At 44.6% G+C, this 23,040-nt stretch overlaps 1 protein-coding gene across 1 annotated transcript in view; it reads left to right on the plus strand.

The window, feature by feature from the left end:
- The window catches only part of waplb (WAPL cohesin release factor b), a 37,800-nt gene that overhangs the window by 9,772 nt on the left and 4,988 nt on the right, over window positions 1-23,040 (plus strand). The window contains exons 4-19 of the mRNA XM_024803425.2: window positions 996-1,384; window positions 4,562-4,686; window positions 11,088-11,183; window positions 11,278-11,448; window positions 11,538-11,674; window positions 12,017-12,128; window positions 12,414-12,659; window positions 12,965-13,076; window positions 13,171-13,268; window positions 14,696-14,772; window positions 19,553-19,689; window positions 19,792-19,907; window positions 20,053-20,226; window positions 21,380-21,596; window positions 21,685-21,773; window positions 22,159-22,254. Coding sequence (XP_024659193.2) covers window positions 996-1,384; window positions 4,562-4,686; window positions 11,088-11,183; window positions 11,278-11,448; window positions 11,538-11,674; window positions 12,017-12,128; window positions 12,414-12,659; window positions 12,965-13,076; window positions 13,171-13,268; window positions 14,696-14,772; window positions 19,553-19,689; window positions 19,792-19,907; window positions 20,053-20,226; window positions 21,380-21,596; window positions 21,685-21,773; window positions 22,159-22,254 — 2,392 coding nt within the window. The remainder of the gene's footprint in view (window positions 1-995; window positions 1,385-4,561; window positions 4,687-11,087; window positions 11,184-11,277; window positions 11,449-11,537; window positions 11,675-12,016; window positions 12,129-12,413; window positions 12,660-12,964; window positions 13,077-13,170; window positions 13,269-14,695; window positions 14,773-19,552; window positions 19,690-19,791; window positions 19,908-20,052; window positions 20,227-21,379; window positions 21,597-21,684; window positions 21,774-22,158; window positions 22,255-23,040) is intronic.

Here is a 23,040-nt window from a genome sequence, read left to right on the forward strand (position 1 = left end):
ACTCGCTCTGTCTCTTCTTTTTTTTTTTTTTTCTTTTTTAAGTAACTGAGTTGTGCGACATCTGGTGATGGACACAAAGCTTGATGATCATTCTCTTTAGTCCACATCCACAGCAGACCTGTAGAAAGTGATTCAGTAGGTCCATAAACAGAACCTGGATGCTGAACATGCCAGCACGAAGCACCCAGAGTACTTCATTTGAAATTGCAGCCACTAAAAGCATATTTTGAGTTTTAATATTTTATATTAAACTGCTTAATAAAATATTTGTAACAGACTTGGAGAGAAAATACAGATTTAAATCAGACTGTTTCAAAGTAGTTTATTATAACAAGCAAAGAGTCATTTAATATCAGGTTTGAGACGTTTGAGAGGAGAAAAACATAAAGCAAATACATAAAAATGCATGTAGGTAGTTGTTTATGCTGTGTGACTTCTCACAGGCACGGGGACATATTATTCAGTGAAAACCATCTATGATGCCTTTCATTTCACACATTTTACATCTTTACCATATCTCCGTCTCAGTGTGAGGCCGTGGGCCTCTTTGGTCTCATTTCAGTTGCTGAGACTTCATTTACTTCCACTCCACTGTAATATTTTGGCAGTTAGCGTAATGCCCTTTGTTTTGCCAAGAAGAACGAGCGCTCGGTGATTTAATTTTTTTCATTTGAATTAAATGACCTTGGTCACAGAAAAAAGTCCATCCATCTGAATTGCAGGGTTTTTTTCTTTTAAAATGCTGCAAGAAATCAAATTGATATTGATTTTGCTTTCATTACCTGGGCTGAAAACGATACATTTTATGAGGGAAAGTGTTAACTAGAATATGGTGGTTTGCCATTTCATGTTCGTGCTAATCATGAAACACGTTAGACTGAAGCCTGAAATGAAAAATCCTCTCCACAAGTATACTTTTACACATTAACATTCAGTTTTAATTAAGTCGTCTCAGCAGAATATTAACGCCGTTCCTCTGGATGTCCTCTCCGCAGGTTCAGGCAGACCCAGACCAAGTCGAAGAAGGACAGTAAGCTGGACCTGTTTGGCTTTGAGGACTCGGAGGCCCAGCAGGAGGAGAACAGTAGCGACAGCGCGGATGGCCGGTCCAGTTACAAAATCAAATACTTCGGTTTCGACGACATGAGCGACAGCGACGGTGCTGAAGACGACGGCGGCAGGGCTAAGGAGAGGAGGAGGGCCAAAAAGAAGGCCGCCATCACCACAGCGACCCCGGTGGTCACCATAGAGGAAATGCCAGCTGATGACCCGCCAGATCCGTTTGAAAGGCTGGAGGTCCAGGAGATGCTGGAGGTCCAGGAAAGGCCGGCAGTCAAGGAGAGCAAGAAGAACTCTGAGAAGCAGGAGAGCAGGATACGAACAGGTTAAAACACCAACACTGCCTGACTGATAACGCCGATGTAGTGATGAGGATATCTCGTGAAACCACCTTTTTTACAAAATCAGCCACAGAGCCGTGTGCAAAGTGTTACGGTAACATGAGCAGGCTTGTTGTTTTAATCCTGTGCATATCATCCAATTAATTAAGGAAGGACTGAGCTGAGTATCAAATAACATTCTGATCCCAGCTCGCCGACCTGGATCAGGTGTCTTGATTATGGACCTCTCCTTCAGTTTGACCTTTCCTTCAAGGTCAACACATTGATCTGCAGGTCAAAGTGATGATAATGATTTATAGAGCTACTTAAAAAGCATTCTCCGAGTGCTTCTTGTCTTTTCATATTTAAAATTTCTGATTTAAGTATAATCTGTGGTAACGTAAGCCAACACGACTGAAAAGCGTCGGCTCGACTCGCTCACTCGATCTCTTCAGTGTAACACTTGTTGGGAAGGTCCTGTTGTGTTATTTCATGTCTGGCGCCTCTGTTTGCTTCACACTGTGTGTGAGGTGTGTGCTCAGAGAGCAGGGAGAGGGGAACGGACTGCAGCGACAGCAGTGAAGACCGAAATGAAACTCTGGCGAATAAATTGGTCGAATAACATTTATTTGTTTTGCAAAGTTGAAACGATGTTCAAGTTTAGTTGGACGTCGCCTTATATGTGAAGTAGAGCTGGGCGATAGAACGATAACGATATGTATCGCGATATAACTTTTACTCGATAGAGAAATTAAACTATCGCGATAGACCTCGCTGCTCTTGTCCTCTTAAAATAAAAAAAAATAAAAGTTTAGCCAATCCAAACTAAGTAGCGCAGAGCCGAACCAATCACAGCCGCAGCGTCACGTCGCGTGACTTGTTACGTACAGCACAAGTGCCAAGCCGCACGTGTGTTTGTTTGGGAAGCAGCCAGTGGGTAATGGAGGAAATGAGTGTGCCGACTAGAAAAATCAACCGAGCGTGACCGAAGAGAAAACAGATGATGGTTCCAATGCCGGAGAGATTGTCGAACGGAAGAGCCATAGAAGTTCCGTAGTGTGAAGGTATTTCGGCTATTTCAAGTCTGACAAAAAACAGAGTAGCGTGCACTGTAAATTGTGCCGAAAGCAAGTCTGGAAATACAATAAACTGGTGCATGCGTCACACTGTGCGCCACGTTATTGTTTCAGTGAAATGAATTTCTACAATACTGTTAATTCTACTCTCTGCAGTGTTTAAATGCTTACATATACACACAGTTACTGTCCCTCCACACATACGACTCGGTTCTGCTTCTATGCCCCAGCTTTGTTTACTTTTTCCCACCGAGGCTTCTAGACTTCTGATTGGCCAACATTTCGGTACGGTTAGGAATCTAGCGCCACCTGCTGCTTTGGCATGTTCATAGCAGCGTTTTCCTTCATTTCTGCCTTTGTGTGGACGGGATTATTTTTTAAAACGAAAACGGAAAATCTCCGTTTTCAAAAATACCCGTGTACGTGTGGACGTAGCCTCAGTCTCTGACTGGAAGCGCTAATTCGTCATTCGGCTTTTGTCAGACTAAAGTAACTGTTAAAACTGTTTGAAAAGCTCAGCTATACAACAAGGAGAGATTGAGAATTTCCTTTTAGTTCTCAGTTTCTTTGATATTGACAAAAGTTAGTCAGTTTTGTCTGTTCTTCTGTAAAACAAACTAAGATTTATTTTTACAATTAATATTTTGGTTCTAAGTGGAATTGACAATTTAGTCTGTTTTGTTTGTCCTATTTTGAAACTTAAACGCTTTAGCGGCTGCCTTTTGTGTAGTTTGCAATATTTGCCTTTATTTATCTGAAAAAGTCTCATGTTCCTTAAGTACATCTACCCTGTTGAACTTATTATGGGAAATAAATATTTAAATAAAAACAAGCTGCTGATTATTTCACATTTTACTTGTGAGCAACGGCACATTTAAATCTTACAAATATAGTTATTTGGCTTATATCGTGATAGATATCGTTATCGCCTGAAATGAAAAAAACATATCGTGATATGAAAAAATCTCATATCGCCCAGCTCTAATGTGAAGTGATGATAAAACGGGGTTGTTGCACGCCTGCCCTGAGCCTGTTGACACATGCCTGTCTGAGTCTGACTGGGAAAACCCTCTGACACCAGTTTGCCAGTCGCGCTGTTTCTGGAACAGCCTTTTAAAGAGAGAGTGAGATTCTTAGCGGTCCTCCAGTGAACACTGATTTTTATTTTGTCATTATTTTAAGGTCACATCATAGAGTCTGTAGCTACGACAGTGTGCCGTAATTCCATATGAAATGGAATAAGATGAGATACACTTCATTTATTCCAAAAGTAAGGAAGTTACTGTGTAACAGCAGCCAAAACATTAAGCACAGCTTGTTTAAAAAGGGAAATGCAAAGATTTTAATAGGTTTGAACAGTTTATTTTAGTGGGTTAGCGTCACAAAATACACCAACACATTTTGCCCTGCACCTCATTCAGCTCGTAGGGTTTTTTCTTTTTCGTGTCTCTTGCACACTAAAGCAAACACCTTTTATTACATCAAACTCTGAGTCTCTGAATCTGGATTTTCCTTTTTATTACAGTATTTCCTTCTATGAGCGCAGGTGGTTTGAGGAGCATTCACATTACTCATCTTAAATGCAGAAGAATATAACAGCTCAATAGAATATATTTACAAAACGACAAGACGAAAAAAGCTGAATAAAGTAAAAATGGCACGATCGGGTGGAATAAAACTGGAGCTGTGTGTGCTTTTCTTGTTGTTTTGTGTATGGATAAACATTAGAGAAAGCCAACACGCCAGCATAGACTGAACACACGGACACACTCTAACAACAAACACAATCAGCTAATCCTGTTTCACTATCCAGCAGGCGCTCACTGTTAGGACTGCTGGAAATGAGCTAAAGCTCACAAACACACAGTTTCATTTGACCTTGTTTCTAATAACATGGTTTTTTTTCTCTCTCATGTGGAAAAACTCCTGGATTTAAACATGATGAAGAAGCGTGTGCTTTCAGATTCAGGCAGCTCATGAGCATATTGCTTCTTTCTATGTGTGCTGTTAAAAATAATTAGTTTGGCCAGGAGAAGGGCTTTAAAAGTATAAATAGATGTGACATAATCTCAAATTTAATTACTTAAAAAAAATGTTTCCCTGCAGATGTCCTGGACTTCTCAGAGGACGGCCTCAGGGTGGTGGCCAGCGGCCCGAGGAGGCCGCCTCAGGGCAAACCTGCAGAGAAGAACCCGGACACCCTCCGGAGGATCTTCAGTGCACAAAAGAAGGTCAGACGTGACACCGCTGCTGAGTCACATGAGGGTTTGCAGTGTTTATGTGACAGGCTGAGTGACTTAAGTGTGTTGAAATGTCACCTGGATGCACTGCAAACGTGTGGGCCAGGAAATCTCGTGCAGAGAGCCAGACTAAAACTTTATTTTGCCTTTATTTAACCAGGAAGCCCCTTGGCAGTAAAATCCTTTACAGCGGAGACAGGTCCAAAGAAGCACACAGTTACAGAGCTGCAAAGATATGAAACATAAACATCAGAAAACATGGAGGATAATAGAAAGTCTGGCTCAGCAGTTACACAATAAAGGTCATACAAGTAATGGTCTAGTTAAACTTAAGAGTTAGGATTTGAGGAGCCACTGAGAAGAGCCAAAATCATAATACGGTTCATACATTATGGATTAGTAAATAAAATCTACTGGTGCTGTTGTCTCCTTTAGGCTTAGTTAGAGGCCAAGTAGCAGATCATTGCGTACAGTTGTAATATTCGTGCTGGATAATGAGAAGGATAACATGAATTGTGATATGCAGAGATTAGAGTCAAAGTGTCACCATAATTATAATCAGGAGCATTTAACAAAGTGCTCACTAGAAGAAAGCGTGTCATCCAACCTGATAGCAAACATTTGTAGGATGAATGAGAGTGAAGAGCCCGTAAAACCAATCAGTGAACATCTTCATAAAACAAGAATTCAGACGGAATGAGCGGATGAAAATCAGCTGAAACCAAACACAAAGGAGTTTCATCAAGAAGCTCGTTAATCCATATGAACCTCTTCAGAGAAACATCCTCATCTCTAAATGTAAAACCAGGACTTGTTACAGAAAGAGATCTCAATGTACCTGTGGGGACGAGACTGTCCACCCACGTCCTGTATGACTCAGTACTGTGTGTGTGTGTGTGTGTGTGTGTGTGTGTGTGTGTGTGTGTGTGTGTGTGTGTGTGTGTGTGTGTGTGTGTGTGTGTGTGTGTGTGTGTGTGTGTGTGTGTGTGTGTGTGTGTGTGTGTGTGTGTGTGTGTGTGCGTGCGTGCGTGCGTGCGTGCGGGGGCGGGCAGAGCTGAGGTTTATCAGTGCATCGATGAGGGACAGACAGAGTTGTTTCTGAACATTTCTTGACTCCTAGTCTTTTATTTATCTGCCTGCTAATGGCCTCTACCTCCCCGTCTGCAAATCAGACTATTGATCTCATAAGAGCCGGGTCCCCGTTTCATAGCGAAGACGGATCGATGCTAGCGAGCCGCAGCGGTGGAAGTGCACATCTTAATATTACTGTAAATGAGTTGCCAGCGTCTCATACCTGAGGCGGTGTTTATCTCCTGTCCTCTCATCAGGTGAAAAACTTGAAGTGAGAGATTAATTGGACTTACTTGCATTAAACTGTAGGAGTGTTTTTAATCAGGCCTCTCTGCCGCTTCCGTACTTTTCCGAGTTTGTCCTAATGAGCTCTGCGACGCCTCTCTATTACAGCCGCGTGTTAATTGTGTTCTCTTTAGTTTGCAGGCGTTTTAACTTTGTTTGAAAAGGTGACGCGTGATTATCGTTTTAATTAGTAAGACTGATTTCTGCATCCAAATTAGTTTTGCGGCAGCGTGTCAGGATTTGTTGGAATGTGGTAATTTGTACCAGAGTTTCTGCCTCTGGAGTTAATACCGCAGGCTGCTTTTGCTCCGCTGATTGTCCTTTTAGTGCCCTATCTTTGGGAATCTGCTGATCCAGTATTGTTTTCCCCTCACTTTAACATGCTGCAAATGCATTGGAGTCATCTTATTATAAGGTTGTGTAAGGCAAAGGACCGCTGCAGCACTGTGAGCAGACTCAGCAGAGCCAATAAAGGAATTAAAGTTGTAGCTGAAATCCTGAAACTCGATTAAAAAGAAAGATGTGTTGATCGCAGCTGATCTTATCTGCCTAATTAGCCTCATATTTGCCTCATGCAACCTCATATGCTCTTTCAGCATGTCAGGTGGGTCCCATGCCAAAATGATCTATGTGAGGCATTATCTAAATTAACTTTCATTTCAGTGGCAGGGGTTTTCCACCTGGAAGTTGTTCTTCCATCCCATCTTTGCAGCTGGAGACTTGCTTTCAGCTCAGGATTCGTTGAATGTTCGATGTCTCTTATACTGTCAACAAACCCTCAAGTTAAGAAAAAAATCTGCAGTTCCTCTAATGTCCACTTGAGGCTCCCTCTAAAAGTTACGGTTGAATTTTGCAGCAGGCAAAGACTCCATGGTGTTCTTCTTATTGCTCACCTGTTTAATTTTTCCTATAGAGGCATGACTGCTTTCAGTGATAGCTACCTGTGTTTTAGCTTTTTGAGTTTTCATGGCCTCCTTTCTAATTATTAGGGTTGGACGATTGGACGAATATAACGACTACTTTTTACAAGGGGGATTTATTTATCTGATTGCCCATGAGTGAGTTTGCTAATAATGATGGCGCTAATAAAAGCAGTCAACAGAAAAAAAAATAATAGCGCTGTTTTAACAGCACCCTCTTTCATCTGCGAGCAAATGCCCCCACCTCAGCGTGCGCCCAAGTGCTTGTTGATGGAGCTGTAGAAGCTGGTGATAGCCTAGCATAGCACGTGCATGCTCATGCAAGTTAGTAGTGTTTGAGTACTTTGCTCGCACCATACATCTGCACGAGCGGCACACAGCTTTGGTTACATCCTTTGGCTTTAAACCAAATAAAAGACGTAAACCTAAGAAATCCCAAATTGGTGACTTTATTATTATTATTATTATTTTTAGCGCTGTCAGCGTTAATGCGCCGTCATCACGACTAAAGCGATTAACAATTAACCCATCTGGAGTCAAAATCCCTGAAATGTCTCTTGTCAACGCATTTTGGCAGTTTGTCCTAATTTTGTTAATTCTGCGCTCAAGATGGGTCGAGAGCGTTAAAAATTGTAATCGTGATGACCGCGTTTAAACCACGTTAGCGCTGACAGCGGTTTTTGGGGGGGGATTAGTTCGTCTATGTTTGGACGACTTCTGCGTTGTAAACGCACAAATCAGTCTGCGCGTGATTACATTGCTCCGCCCATCAAAAAGTCTGCACATGCGCGAATATATCGTCCATCGGCGATTGTTGGACTGACGATTGCGGGTTGGCAAATTTGTACATATTGCCCAACCCTACTAATTATATGTAAACTTTACAGTCATACCTCATAGATCTCCGATACATACAGGTTGTATGACATGAAAAAGGAACTTTGGAGGTGGGAAACATACTAACTTCACACCGAATCACAAGACACTTTAAAACTGAAATTCTTCAGAATCCACAGCACTTCCAGCAGCCTTCTTTTATATACAGGCTTTGCTTTAGAAAGGGGAAATGCTTTGCTCATTTTGCTCCTCGTGTCTTCTGCACAAACGTATTTATTGCACTGCAGTCTAGTTGCACGCTTTGAAATGACCTGATTGGTTTGCTCTGATAGTCTGAAGCCTGTCCTGGGTATGAGATAGCTTTTGAATCTGTGCACCTGCAGAGAACTTTTGAAGTGCCAAAGTATGAAGTTAATTTCCTCCCTGTTACAGACAAGCAGTAATGGCATTAGAAGACACGGTGCCCATAGGAGCATAATAACGCACTTAATGTACTCTCTCATCCTCTCTTCTTCTCCAGTTTCATGCTCTGACTCCTAAAATAACTTTCCTCCCTCTCAGTTGAATTTCTGTCTCCATCGCTTTGTCTTGACCGCTTCATCATACTTTTTACCTCCCTGTATTACCCCCTCCCCCGGGCCGCAGTACAGCCCAGATCTCGCTCCATCTCCCATTAACGTGATCGAGAGCGAGAGAGGAGTGCAGCTCATTATAAAAATAATAACCCTCGGAAGTGAGCGGCCTACGGTGGAGTCGTCAGAACTCTGCTTTGATTACAGTAAACTGTACGTCTGTGCCATCAGATGAGCCTGGGCGTTGTTAGGTTATTGAGCTGAGGACTCTGGGAGATATTAGATGTTACCATAATGACAACACTTGGACAGGCTCATCCATATTTAGGAGATGGCGCTGGCTTTGTTTGGGGAATGTTTTTAAGGGACGAGCGGTTATTACATCCATAACAGTGACCCTCTCCACTGTCCTAATGTCGTTCATTCCACTGCTGTACCATAAAGACTCTTGTATAAAATCTACAAAATTACCACACACACACACAGGATGGGTGCTGGGGGTGAAACAAGCACACAACAGCATAACTGGAGCGTGCCTGCTCTTTAACACAAAGTAACACGCGGCATCGCCGCCTTAACTTCCATGGTTCGGTCACACGGCGCTGGTATCCGCTTCACATAGGATTTGATTTTACTTTCCGCCTCCGTGAGTCTGCTGCTGTGCAGGTGGCAAAGCACCAACTGTGCGTGTGCTCTCAGCAGTGAGCTTCAGAGAAGGATGACAGGAATGAGTAATCACCCGTCCTGCCGATGGACACAGTCATGATGACGTCGCCACGGCAAAGTTTTTTTGTGATTGCAGTCCTGATGTTTGGGGAGTCTTTACTGCAGACTGAGTGTTATTTACGGCCCAAACACGCAGAGAGGAGCGGACAGACGGGAGAAATGAAACGATGTTCATCAAGTTAACATCAACGTGTTACGTTGGCGCCAGTGCAGCGAAAGCTTACCAATCAGTGGTAACCGAGCATAATGAGAGGGAGAAGCTGACGGGGAGAGAAAAGTTTATCAGAGAAAATCTGTAGGCATGCATAAAATGTCTCCAAACTGTTGGCCCTTTGCTCTTCGCTTTCTCAGTTCCATGTTCACTCTGGCACTGGGCCCTGGTGGGAAAGCCAGAATCAGAGAGCTGTCCGAACCTAATATGCTCCCCACACTACACTAGTTTCATATTCTGATCATGGTTTTCCTGCCATTCTGACCCCTCCGGTGAAGTCGGGATAACTAATTCACGAGGTTTGGCAGTGAAGTTGTAGTTTGCTCCTAATGCACACCCGCAATGCCAAAAACAGCGTGTTTTTGTTTTTTCTAATATTTTTAATCTGGCCCATAGCAGAGACACGGCACGTTCACCCCCCTCTCATCTGTCCCATACTTCTTAGCAGCAGGTGGGCGGGGCGGGTGGGCTGGGTGTCTGCCTGTGTCATTCAGATTACTGTCGCAGGCTTTAATTTGGTGTGTTGATGTTCCAGCACAGCAAAGCTCATCCCCAAACTCCCCTTTGTCTCTGCTTATTAACCCCGCGGTGCAGAAATCCCCTCCCGCCCCACCTCCTCACCGCTCTTCTCCTCAGCCAACTCTCTCCGCTCGTCCTCTTTTGTTTTTCATTATGAATGCCCCGGCAACCACCAACCACAGGTTTGGCAAAAATATACAAAGAGGACAGAAGATGAGCCAAGGATGAGGGTGGACGGTGGCGTGGGAGGGTGTGTGTGTTTGTTTTTTAAGTGTGTGTGCGTGTGTGTGTCCTGCTGTTTGATCAACGCTGGCAAACTCTGCTCAGTTTAATGCGCTTCCCCTCCTCCGTTTCTGCTTCACCCTGAGCATCAGTTTCTATCCACTATGTTCTCTTTTATTTATCTGCTCTCCTCGATTGTTTCAAGTCGATTTTATTTATTGATTTTTATTCCAAAAGTTCTTTTAAAAAATCATAAAGATACAAAAGAACAGTTGGTCCACGGTGAACAGCAAAGGCTTCTGTCTGGTGACACAGTAAAAATACAGAACTTGAAATATTGAATTTAATATTTTTAGAAATTTGGAGAAAGTCAGGAGTCAGAAAAGGTTTAAAAAATATAAATTAAGTCAGTTTTCTTCCCCCCCCCCCCGAGAATGGCACGTCGACTGCACGTGTGCAGAAATGCATGTCATACCGGTTATAACAGGTTCCAGATAAATGGAGCGGAGTTCACAACGGCTGCTTAGTTTTTGTTCTCATTTAAAATAAATATTGACCCTGTACCATATTGCCCTAAAAATCCTCTGCTGTGGGTTCTCACATTAAACACTTTGGTTCAGAACATGTCTGGATTCGAGCGTCTTGGTTTCTGTCTGTTATCCACCAAACTCTCCTGAATTTGAGATGCTTTGCTTTAGTAACAGTTGAATTATTCAGTGTAATCTTCTCACACTTTAGTTTTGTTTGGTTTGTTGGCTCCGGTTTTGAAGCCTTGACTTTAACTACGGTGTTAGATTTGTACAAGTGCATCCTTTTGCTGGTGCTGTGCAAACACACACATATTTGTGTGCTCAGTAGCATCCCACGACACAGCAGGGCTCGTTGTTTGTCAGGTATTTCATTAATACTGCTGTAAAAAGCACCCACAGCACAGTGCACGCTGAAGCCTCAAGTGGCCATTTGAGGAACTGCATGTCTGTTTCCAGCTTCTGCGATGTTTATGTTTTTATATGTTTGTTTGTTTTTCAGTCTCCCACCAAAGCGGTGTACAACGCCAGGCACTGGACATTGGAGAGCGAAGAAGAGCCCCTTCCGCCTTTCTTCGCGCGATCACAGACGACTCCCGTAAGTCTCGCTTTCAGACCAAACATTCGATTTCAGCCTGCATCAAAAACAAAGCAGCTGCAGCTTACTCATGTCAACCTTGCTCCGTCTCCAGGCCTCAGCCTCAGCTGGAGGCTCCAGTAAGGAGCCCTCTAACTCTCAGAAGGACGATGGTGTGTTCAAGGCTCCGCCCCCTCCTCCAAAGGTCACAAAGTGTGTCACTGTCCCTACAGATCCATACCAGGACACCGTCACTGCACTCAAGTGTCACAAAGAACATAAAGAGGTGCACAGAAAATGTTCTCCTTGAGCTCGTTGCACATCACGCTGAAGAAACACCAGAAACATCAACATGTCTCTCATTGTGCTTTGCAGCTGTACACAGTCGTCCAACACGTGAAGCATTTCAACGACGTGGTGGAGTTCGGGGAAAACCAGGAGTTCACCGATGACTTTGAATACCTAGCTACTGGTTTGAAGAGCGGACAGCCTCTCAACACGCGATGCCTTAGGTGAGAGTCTCCACGTTCCATGGGAAGTTAAAATTTTCCCATATTTACCAACAACAGTCCAGCAGCCAGTGATTACAGGTGATATTTACACCCCTCGTACACTCACTTTCTGGTTATAACAACAATACAAATGAGATGAAACCAGCTGTGGAGGTTGCCTTGCAGTGTCTAACACGTATCGGAGTTCAGATTTGGGAAGTGGGATATAAAGTGTTTGAAATTTGGGATGAGCATCGGGGCGCTAATGAAGGAGGCAGAGCGTTACATTTTCAACATTTAAACCTCGTTTTCACACTTACAAACACTCATTTTGTGTGTTGATGTTCTGTGTTGTGTCTTTAGTGTGATCAGCCTGGCTACACGCTGCGCCATGCCCAGCTTCAGGATGCACCTCAGGGCCAGAGGGAAGGTGGCTCAGGTCTTCAAAACGCTCAACGATGCCCCACAGCACCCGGTGAGGGTCAGCAGCTGAGCACTGAGCCCCGACTCAGTGCTGTTCACTTTTGTTATTTGTTGTTTTACATCCAAAATTCAGAATTTGTTGTTTAACAGAATGAACAAATAATTTGGTGAGAACTGATTCTGGGTCAGGTTAGTGAGTAAATACGCTGAAATCCAGTGTCTGTAATCTGGAAACAAATGTTCAAAAAAACCAAAGAAGGCGACCTCTGAGAGAGCTGAAGGAAGTTTGAGAACAACAGTAAATAATTTAAAGTTTCTTTTTCTGTCTCCTCTGCAGAACTTGGCTCTGTGTACAGCCTCTCTCATGTACATCCTGAGCAGAGACCGGCTCAACATGGATCTGGACCGGTCCTGCCTGGACCTGATGCTCCGCCTGCTCGAACTGGACCAGGACCAGGGGGGCGGGAATGGGGCGGACTCCACGGTCCATTTCAGTGCCAAGGAGATCGCCAAAATAAAGGAGAAGATCAGGAAGCTGTGCGACACGGTGCACAACAAGCACCTGGACCTGCAGAACATCACGGTACACAAACGCACGCGGTGGCGACGTTAACATTACACGTGTTCAGAGGGGGTTTATTTTGAGGGCGGAAAAAGCTTTGAGCAACTATTTCGACTGCTCCAGTCGGGGTGACTCACAGACTCCCACATGTGTCAGGATGTTTCTCACAGATCTGTTAGAGCTGAGCCAGAAAAACACAAAATTCAACTTCTACAACCACAGGAAGCGGCCCACGGTGCACAGAATAACTCCAACGTGTTAAACGTGTGAAGTGATGCTTGAGAGTTTAGATTTAAGCTCCTGACTCCTCCTCCTTCTCCCTACAGACGGGTCATTTGGCCATGGAGACGTTGCTGTCTCTGACTTCGAAACGAGCAGGTGACTGGTTCAAAGAGGAGCTGCGGCTGCTGGGAGGACTGGACCACATAGTAGACAAAGGTCGACCATTACACAGAAGTCCAGCAGAAAGAGGAAAACTGTCAAGCGTTTCATTTCTCACCTCGTGTCCTTGTTTTGGTTTCTCTGCCCACAGTGAAGGAATGTGTGGATAACTTGAACCAAGAGGACGATAAGGAGAAGCTGGTGTCGTCTTTGTGGGGGGCTGAGCGGTGTTTACGCGTGCTGGAGAGTGTAAGTGCCAAATCAAAATAAGAAAAGACGTGACAGGGTTTTGTTTTTAAAGTCCACTTGTGTTCTTTTTTATAAGCCTGCGAGGCTCAGAGCAAAATGTAATTGGAAATAAAAAAACAGATATACACACACATTATTACTTTGATGCCAAAAACAGAGAATATAAAGTATCAAAGTGAAAAGAAGCGTTCAGTTAAACTCGGCTGGTGCGAACAGGCGAGGAAGTTTGAGCCGACATGCTTCCTTCGCTGGGAGACATGTTTGTTGTTCTACACAAAGACAAATTAAATTATGGGAGGGGGAAATGAACTGTGAGGAAACCTTATTAAAGTTTTGCAATTATCTTTGGGCCTGCTGACGTCCACTTACTCAAATGTTTTGTACCAGTGACGACCGTGACAAGCAGACCACCGACTACAACCTCTCAGCTCCCTGAGTGTGGCAAAGTGGCATCGCTGCACAAATGCTATTTACACCCTGTGCCCCTCCCGATCACATAGTACGACTACGTTAAATCTGTAGTGTTTATTTATTTATTTCTTTACAGCTGAGCCAGAAAGCACCAAAAAGTTTGGTCTGGCCAAAAACATCCAAACAACAGAAATGCCTCCTTTCCACGAGCACCTGCTCTGCTCGGCTCCACTCGCCTCTGGTAGTTTTCTGTTACGACTGAGTACCACTTAAATAGGGTGCTGTTGTTATAGCAACGCAGACCAAAAGCCCTGTACCGTCACGGCAATGGAGGACGCCGAGGTGATGCTAAATCAGTGCTGGACCATGGCACTGGTTTGTGTGCGGTCATTTCCCTCGTTGTTTGGGGGTTTGATTCGTGCGGAGTCGCCGCTCTCATGACTCATCTAGTGATGTCACTCCCTGGCCAATCAGCAGTTTGCTGTCTGTTTATTGCATTCTCAGCTTGCTTGGAGCCCCACCTGAGCAGGCACCAAAACCAGGCTTTACCACCTAATGAGCAACGCTAAAAACCAAGTCAAGCCAAGCTGAGTAGGTACTTGTGGAAAAGAGGCTTAAGATGATACTGATGAAGAGTTAGGTTCTTCCTAGCTAGCATAAAACTACTGGTTCTTTTGAACCATCAATGAGCTATTTGCTGACCTCTTTGATCGTACAGCTGGGGCAGTTTGATTAGACGTGGAGGTCTGGGTCCCACCCGCTCAGTCACGTTGAAGCTTCTGTCAGCTTCTGCTCGTCGTCACGTTTCCCGACATGTTTGTTCAGAAAAGGTTTAACACCTGTTTTGATGTTTGAAAATCAAAACCATCACTCAATTTGACAGTTGGCTTGAACGTGATGATGGTGTTTCAAACGTATTCTGTTTGGAGAAGCGTCCTCACACTGGAGCAGAGAGCCAGGGTAAAAATAGCGAGTTCATTGGTGCTCTCCTGCTGACTGTGTGTTTGCACTCATAGGTGACCGTCCACAACCCCGAGAACCAGAGCTACCTGATCGCCTACAAGGACTCGCTGCTCATCATCTCTTCTGCAAAGTGAGTGATTACACACGCTCCTCACCCCTGATGTGTTCGTGTGGAGCCGCTCGGCTCTGTGTGCTTAGATTCAGCAGTTTTTATCAGGTGGCACGTCTGCTGAAAACTTCTACTTTGTACTCGCTGTTTTGTTGCCTTTTCCTCTTTTATCATCTTTTTGTGCCGTTCCAGTCGGGTTTCTGAGCAGAGATGGACGCAAGCTCTCCACTGTTATTGTGAAAATCAGTAAATGTGGTGATGTAACAGCAGAATCTTTAAACCCGGTCACATTGAGCCCAGATTACCTCAGCTGCTGTACAGGGAGTGCAGAATTATTAGGCAAGTTGTATTTTTGAGGAATAATGTTATTATTGAACAACAACCATGTTCTCAATGAACCCAAAAAACTCATTAATATCAAAGCTGAATTTGTTAGTTTTTAGTTTGTTTTTAGTTTTAGCTATTTTAGGGGGATATCTGTGTGTGCAGGTGACTATTACTGTGCATAATTATTAGGCAACTTAACAAAAAACAAATATATACCCATTTCAATGATTTATTTTTACCAGTGAAACCAATATAACATCTCCACATTCACAAATATACATTTCTGACATTCAAAAACAAAACAAATCAGCGCCCAATATAGCCACCTTTCTTTGCAAGGACACTCAAAAGCCTGCCATCCATGGATTCTGTCAGTGTTTTGATCTGTTCACCATCAACATTGCGTGCAGCAGCAACCACAGCCTCCCAGACACTGTTCAGAGAGGTGTACTGTTTTCCCTCCTTTAAATCTCACATTTGATGATGGACCACAGGTTCTCAATGGGGTTCAGATCAGGTGAACAAGGAGGCCATGTCATTAGTTTTTCTTCTTTTATACCCTTTCTTGCAGCCACGCTGTGGAGTACTTGGACGCGTGTGATGGAGCATTGTCCTGCATGAAAATCATGTTTTTCTTGAAGGATGCAGACTTCTTCCTGTACCACTGCTTGAAGAAGGTGTCTTCCAGAAACTGGCAGTAGGACTGGGAGTTGAGCTTGACTCCATCCTCAACCCGAAAAGGCCCCACAAGCTCATCTTTGATGATACCAGCCCAAACCAGTACTCCACCTCCACCTTGCTGGCGTCTGAGTGGGACTGGAGCTCTCTGCCCTTTACCAATCCAGCCACGGGCCCATCCATCTGGCCCATCAAGACTCACTCTCATTTCATCAGTCCATAAAACCTTAGAAAAACCAGTCTTGAGATATTTCTTGGCCCAGTCTTGACGTTTCAGCTTGTGTGTCTTGTTCAGTGGTGGTCGTCTTTCAGCCTTTCTTACCTTGGCCATGTCTCTGAGTATTGCACACCTTGTGCTTTTGGGCACTCCAGTGATGTTGCAGCTCTGAAATATGGCCAAACTGGTGGCAAGTGGCATCTTGGCAGCTGCACGCTTGACTTTTCTCAGTTCATGGGCAGTTATTTTGCGCCTTGGTTTTTCCACACGCTTCTTGCGACCCTGTTGACTATTTTGAATGAAACGCTTGATTGTTCGATGATCACGCTTCAGAAGCTTTGCAATTTTGAGACTGCTGCATCCCTCTGCAAGATATCTCACTATTTTTGACTTTTCTGAGCCTGTCAAGTCCTTCTTTTGACCCATTTTGCCAAAGGAAAGGAAGTTGCCTAATAATTATGCACACCTGATATAGGGTGTTGATGTCATTAGACCACACCCCTTCTCATTACAGAGATGCACATCACCTAATATGCTTAATTGGTAGTAGGCTTTCGAGCCTATACAGCTTGGAGTAAGACAACATGCATGAAGAGGATGATGTGGACAAAATACTCATTTGCCTAATAATTCTGCACTCCCTGTATATCCTGTGTGTGTCATCGCCATCATCTTTTTGTTGCTTCATTTCCTGGTTGTGACATCCTGTCAGTCATAGCGGTGACCTTTCGACCCTGACCCCTGCTGTCAGCAGAGTCTCCGCTTTGGTCTCTGTTCATTCTTTAGTGTGTTTTAGTCGTCGAGGTGTTCTGATTCATACAGACAGACCAGATTTTGTGCGTTTACGGTTTATTTTATACATTGGTTGAATTTAATTATAATTCATACTAAATAAACAAAGAGAACTTATTAGTGAGCTTCCTCAAACTCTAAGTTTGAGGAAATTTTACAGCTGGCTGTGTCAGCGCTGCTGTCTACAGCAGTGAAATGCTCTGTTTTGTATTGAAGAATAAACAGTTAAAATCTTCCCTCTAATCATTTGTGGATTCATCACATTTCTGTCCTGTGACGTCTGATTTTTCCACCAGCTTTCCAGGTTTTACATGTACGACTGGCACAAAGTGCTTTTCTGGTCTTTATGACCACTTTATCCAGCAAGTCGCATTCACCCGTTCTCACATTCACACCTCTGGCCGTGTTGCACCATTTAATCTCACCTGAATCTTTGGCCTGTGGGAGGGGCTTAACGCAGTCACCTGGAGAACATGCGCGGCACAGCGAGGCCCAGCTGATCCGACTACGTAAACATGAACCGGTCAAGTGAGCACCTGACGTCAGCCCAGCCTCGGGTCCCTCCGTCGGTAAACTGAAGCTCCTCTCAGCTGCAGAATGATGCACCAATCTCTGTACTCACTGTTCATCAAGTCAAACTCCAGCATCTGTCGCGCTGCGCTGAGTTAATTTACCTTCTTGCGTCCTTTGTGTGACCGGACCTTTGCCCTCTGCAGAAGGTCTGCAGTGAGGGTGGGGGTCGAGGATGATGAGGATGAAGGTCGAATGGCTCGACAAAGAGCTGCTGTTCCCTCAGGCGGGTGACACAGGCCTCAGTCTGAGCCTTCAGCTGTCCGCTGCGCTAACTCGATTAACCCCAGAAACTGCGGGGTGAGTGGGAGAGCGAGCACCGCCATCTAAGCTCTCTCTCTCACACACGCAGCTGAAACTGTGAAGTTACTCTCACACACTCCAACAGTGTTTACTCTTCATCACTCACTCCTGTTTTCCTCCTCTTCCTCCTGACTCCTCCTGGTTCCCACACACGCTGCCCTCATTGTTTCAAACCAAACTCGACCCTGAGCTGCTTTGAGACTTTCAGCTGTCTGCAGGATTAATTTAATAAGCCCCGTAACAACCCCATCTCTCTCTCTCTCTCTCTCTCTCACACACACACACCCGTCCTTTTGCTTATTGACGAGCCTCGTCTGCATCTGGACACAAACGCATCACTCTGTTAAATTAAGCAGAGCGAAATGTAAAAGTTGTGAATATGAAGCCTGTCACAGAGCGCCCAGCTGTGTGCTGCACCCTCCTGACCCGGACTCATTGCTGATAGAATTATCATATAAAGGAAGTTAATGATGCTCCTTGTTTTATTTTTGCCTGCACTTGTTGTCTTGACTGTATTTCCCTGTAAGTGAACCAGAAGAGTGAAAGCCCAGCTTAAGGCCAGACTTAGCAAATCTGGAACTGTTGAACTCTGATGAAGCACCTCTGAGCTGCAGCGAGACGATGAATGCGATGAGCTCGTTCAGTCCTGGTGTCGGTTCCACGCCCCATAAATGGGAGATTTAAGGCAGGAGGGACACTCGGCATAAACTCTGTGTCGGAGCAAACCTGCTAACAGGGCCGTCTGTAGCGTGTTTTAACAGATGGATGTAGCCACCATACAGTCACATCTTTGACCCTTTTTGTCTCAGTGTTAGTATTTTGGTCACAATCATGTTGGGTTTTCCACCCAGAGGCACTTAGCTGAGCTATCAAACAACACAAACAGTGTTGTTCATCACACAGATAACCTGGAGCTCAGGTTTCTCGGATGGTCTTTGAGCAAAATTAACTGCACAGCAGGTCTTATTATTTGACAGACAATTGCATTAAAATGCTCTAAAAGGCTACAGTAGCACAAGCACGGTGCAGAGGTGCAGTTCACTGACGGCCATCCGTGTCAGTACAATGAGTCGCGCACCTAATAATGCAAACTTTAAGCCTTAAAACAGTTTAAATGTCTTGATTTTCAGAAAGGGGTCGATTGAGAGGACTAAACCGTATTTCTGTATCAGGCTGTGAACATGTTCATTCCTGCTGTACAGTTGGATATTTGAACACTGCAGTCTGTGGGGACTGACTCACTCATGGAGCCGGCCCCGAGTGGACATTTGAGGAACTGCAGTTTTTAGCATTTGCAAGTTTCCACGTTAATTTTCCAAAGGTGGACCAAGTATTTCTGCCTCATTTTTACATTCATGTCTAAGTCATTTCTCCTCTTTTCCCTTCTCTGTACCCCACAATCAGTTTCCTGTGACACACCACCTGCCATTTTTTTTTCTCCTTCCTCTCGTTGTGTCCTGATGTTCAGACTCTGGTTTCTGCTCTGTTTTCAGTCACCACTGTCATTAGATTTAATTTGGTTATTTACATCAGGCTGCTGCCCTGCCTTGCCCCTCTGCGGTTGCAGCCGTCCTCAAGAAAGAGTGAGTGTGTGTGAATGCTGCTCTGTTTTATGATGGAGTAGAAAAGGAAGGAGGCGAGTCATGTTCAGACATCTGGATGTGAGCGCAGTTTGCACTGATGACGATCAAGTGACTGTAAATGAAAAGGAGGACCAGGTGAACCCGCATGGACCGGCTCATTTTAGCTTGAATTTCTTGGTAACACAAAGGTTTATGGGACATTTGTTCAGAGTTATCAGTGTGCAGCCCTTTCAGTTATGTGTTTAGCACTTGGTAAGTAAGGTCAGTAATTATTTGGAAGAAATATTGAGCCTAGTTCTGTGAAGTTACCGGGCCTCTCTTTGTCTGTCAGGGCGCTGAGCAGGTGTGAGGAGATGATCCAGCGTTACAGCAGGGAGGTGAAGTCCGACAGAGCCGCGGTGGGGAAAGCGGTGGAGGACTGCATGAGGGCCATCATAGGAGTCCTGCTCAACCTGACACATGACAACGGTTAGTGCACCAAAACACTCCAAACACACTTTACTGCGGCTTATTGAAACACTTAAACATTATTAATCTGATGGATAAACGTGTGTGAAACTCGGTCTGCAGAGTGGGGCAGCACGAAGACGGGAGAGCAGGAGGATTTGATAGTGACGGCTCTGAACTGTGTTCTCAAAGTCCCTCAGTATCTTCCTCAGGAGCAGAGGTTCGACATCAGAGTACTGGTGCGTATTAAACATGAGTGATGTGACCGTTTCCATCACAGGTTTGGGTTAAAATTAGACTTAAAGTGGTATTAATGTTGACAGCAGTGAAAACAGAGTTAAAATGACTGACCCATGAGTGCCACTGTGTGTTTGCTGCGTTCAGGGTCTGGGTTTGCTCATCAACCTGGTGGAGTACAGTGCCAGGAACAGGTACTGCCTTATGGAGATGGAGATGGAAGGGGGCCAGGGTCCCTGCGACTCCACCGTCCTGCTCAACCCTCAGCACCAGGACATCGCCAGCACGGGCCCGCTGAGCGCCATCGCTGCTCTTGTACAGGTACAAACTCAGGAGTGGATGGAAAAACCCAAAGAAGAGTACGATAAACGTGTGTGAAACTCGGTCTGCAGAGTGGGGCAGCACGAAAACGGGAGAGCAGGAGGATTTGATAGTGACGGCTCTGAACTGTGTTCTCAAAGTCCCTCAGTATCTTCCTCAGGAGCAGAGGTTCGACATCAGAGTACTGAAGTGAAGTCGCCACTTTACAAACATAAATGTCCATATTTTAGGAACAAACTATCAAAATGTTTTGTTTTTGTAAATCCGGTTATTTTTTTTAAGTTTTCGTTTGTATTAAAACTTTCTGCAGCTCAGAGAGGAGCGAGTGTGGATCTGCTGCACTCTCTGTCACTTCAGTTGGTTTATTTCACCAGAAAAGGGGAAATTTCCCTCCCAGAATAGGCTCTAAAATAATACTGGATGCTTTTAAATTCTTTCTCACATGCCGACCTTCATTCAGATTCATCTCGGTGCTCAGTGTGGACCCTTCTCAGTTTGGAAGGAGAAAATAAACCTTTGTATGAGCGACGTCTCGTCGTGGGTAGTTTTGGTGTCATCTGTCAGGTGTAGAGTTTAGTTTTCTGCTTCCCTCTAAAACAGTTAAGATCAGACTGAATTGAATTTGTCTCCTGGTGTTCAGACGATTCACAGCATTAAAAGAAAAGGCTGATCATTCCCTCACTGCGTCTTTGATTAATGGAGCACAATCATGATTAATGTCTCCAGCAGCAGCTGTGAGGAATATTTCAAGCTCACTTTTATGTTTTAGTGTGAAAATTAATGCTCGCGTGATCCTCTGAGTTGAGTTTGTCTCGTCTGCGTTTTGTTCTCTTCTGCCGTCTTACTCAGCGTTTCCCATGAGCTCCATTAAGTCGGTCCTAAATATCAGTCACTGCCTGTCAGGAAACCATCTGTGAACTGTTTTCATGGATGTAGTTTCTGCATTTGAAAAGTGCATAAACCTGCTCTTTTATTCTGTCCAGCAGGGGGCGACCCCTCTGCTGTAAAAACAATCAGATGGTATCGAAATCTGAGAGGAAGTTATTGGGAAACTTTGGCTAGCTTCAAATCTTATTGAACACAAAATGATGATCGTGTATATACAGCCTATAAATCGCTTGGCGTTGGTTCTGATGTTCTCTGTCGCCCTCAGCTGTTCCTGCAGCGGGAGCGGGCCGCCGTCCTGGCCGAGGCCCAGACCGACGACCTCATAAAGGAGGCGCCGAAAGCTGCTTTGGACCAGAGCGGCCAGTGGCAGGAGACGGGCGGCGAGATCCAGTGGGTCGCCAACGACAACGACTCCGACAAACAGGACGAAGGCAAGAAGAAGAAGGAGGACGAGGAGGACGAGGAGCTGGACCTAAACAAAGGTACAACCAGAGTGTGGCTTTGATCACTCCTGACGATCGTTACCATCGAGCAGCAAAAAGTGAGACATGATCCTCGTTTCTGTCCCAGCTCTGCAGCATGCAGGGAAGCACATGGAGGACAGTATTGTGGCCTCCTACACGGCACTGCTGCTGGGCTGCCTATGCCAGGGGAGCCCGGTGAGTCTGACACACACACACACACACACACACACACACACACACAGTTGTGTATCTGTAAGTTGAGAAGACGTCACCCTGACTCATTTATTTCCTGGAGACTAACATCAAAACATGAATGAATTGCATGCTGGGTATGTGCTTTATGTCCCCATAATGCGACTCTGACAGATTTGTGTGTCTGTAGGCAGTTTCTCAAAGTTTTCACCTGCATTTTAAACACAGTAGAAACACATTTACCCTCAAAAACACATAAATGCAGCCTCATGACACACTGAGGCGTACAGTTCACAGCAGCACTTGTTGTTCTGAGGCTTCAGAGCTCGTTTGAATTTGTCTGATTCATCTTCGTGTGTGTGATTGATTTCTTTTGACTGTCCTGCAGATGAATGTGACTACTGTGAGAGAGAACCTGCCTAAAGGAGATTTCTCCATCATGACAGAAATGCTGAAAAAGTTCCTCAACTTCATGAACCTCACTGTGAGTCACAGCTTCAATAAAAGAATCCCTGTAATGTGTTTAGTTCTGTTCTAGTGAGCACGGAGAGAAAAGTCCTGATGACTCGGATCCAAACGTACTCTGAATATGTTTGGGGATCATTTATGTATTTTTTTTAATTAAAGCTTAAAACTTCTTGTGGAGATGATCATCGTTTTACATAAAGAAATGTTGCTGAAGCAGATAAGAAACAAAAATGTTGAAATTTTGACCCCTGGCCTTTTTTATAAGCTAGTTTATCAAATCACCGTATATCCTGCTCATGTTGGACACATAAACCCGGAAGCGCGGGTCGTTTTACCCAAATACATGAAGGGGGGAAGATTTCAGAACCGAGCGAGTTTGTAGAAACGCATCAGAGCTGCGAAAAAAACACGGTATAAAGGAGGGACGTCGCTACGCTGACGCCAACTATTCTGAAGCCATCTTGTCACAAAAAACTGGATGTGACAAGGAGGGGTGGGTCTCATCCTGAAATCACTTGCTCATTGGCTAAAGACTTGTCAATCACAAGCCATTAGCCAATGAGCAAGCACCACTGGCTTTGTTGAAACGTGGCATGACCAAGATTTACGAAAGCAGGAAATTGTGTACTGAGGCTTAGACGGGGAGCCGTTTTCCCATAGGATGCTTTAGGACCACAAGTCGACTTGCAACCACAGTTATCGCCATCTGGTGGTCATCAGATAGAATGCAGGTTTTTAGGCACTTCGGAACTGGCTTTGTTTTTATGAATGAAGCTACATCTACGCTTGTTTTCACTGTGAA

This window comes from Maylandia zebra, linkage group LG8 (genome assembly GCF_041146795.1).
Source record: "Maylandia zebra isolate NMK-2024a linkage group LG8, Mzebra_GT3a, whole genome shotgun sequence".
NCBI lineage: Eukaryota > Metazoa > Chordata > Actinopteri > Cichliformes > Cichlidae > Maylandia > Maylandia zebra.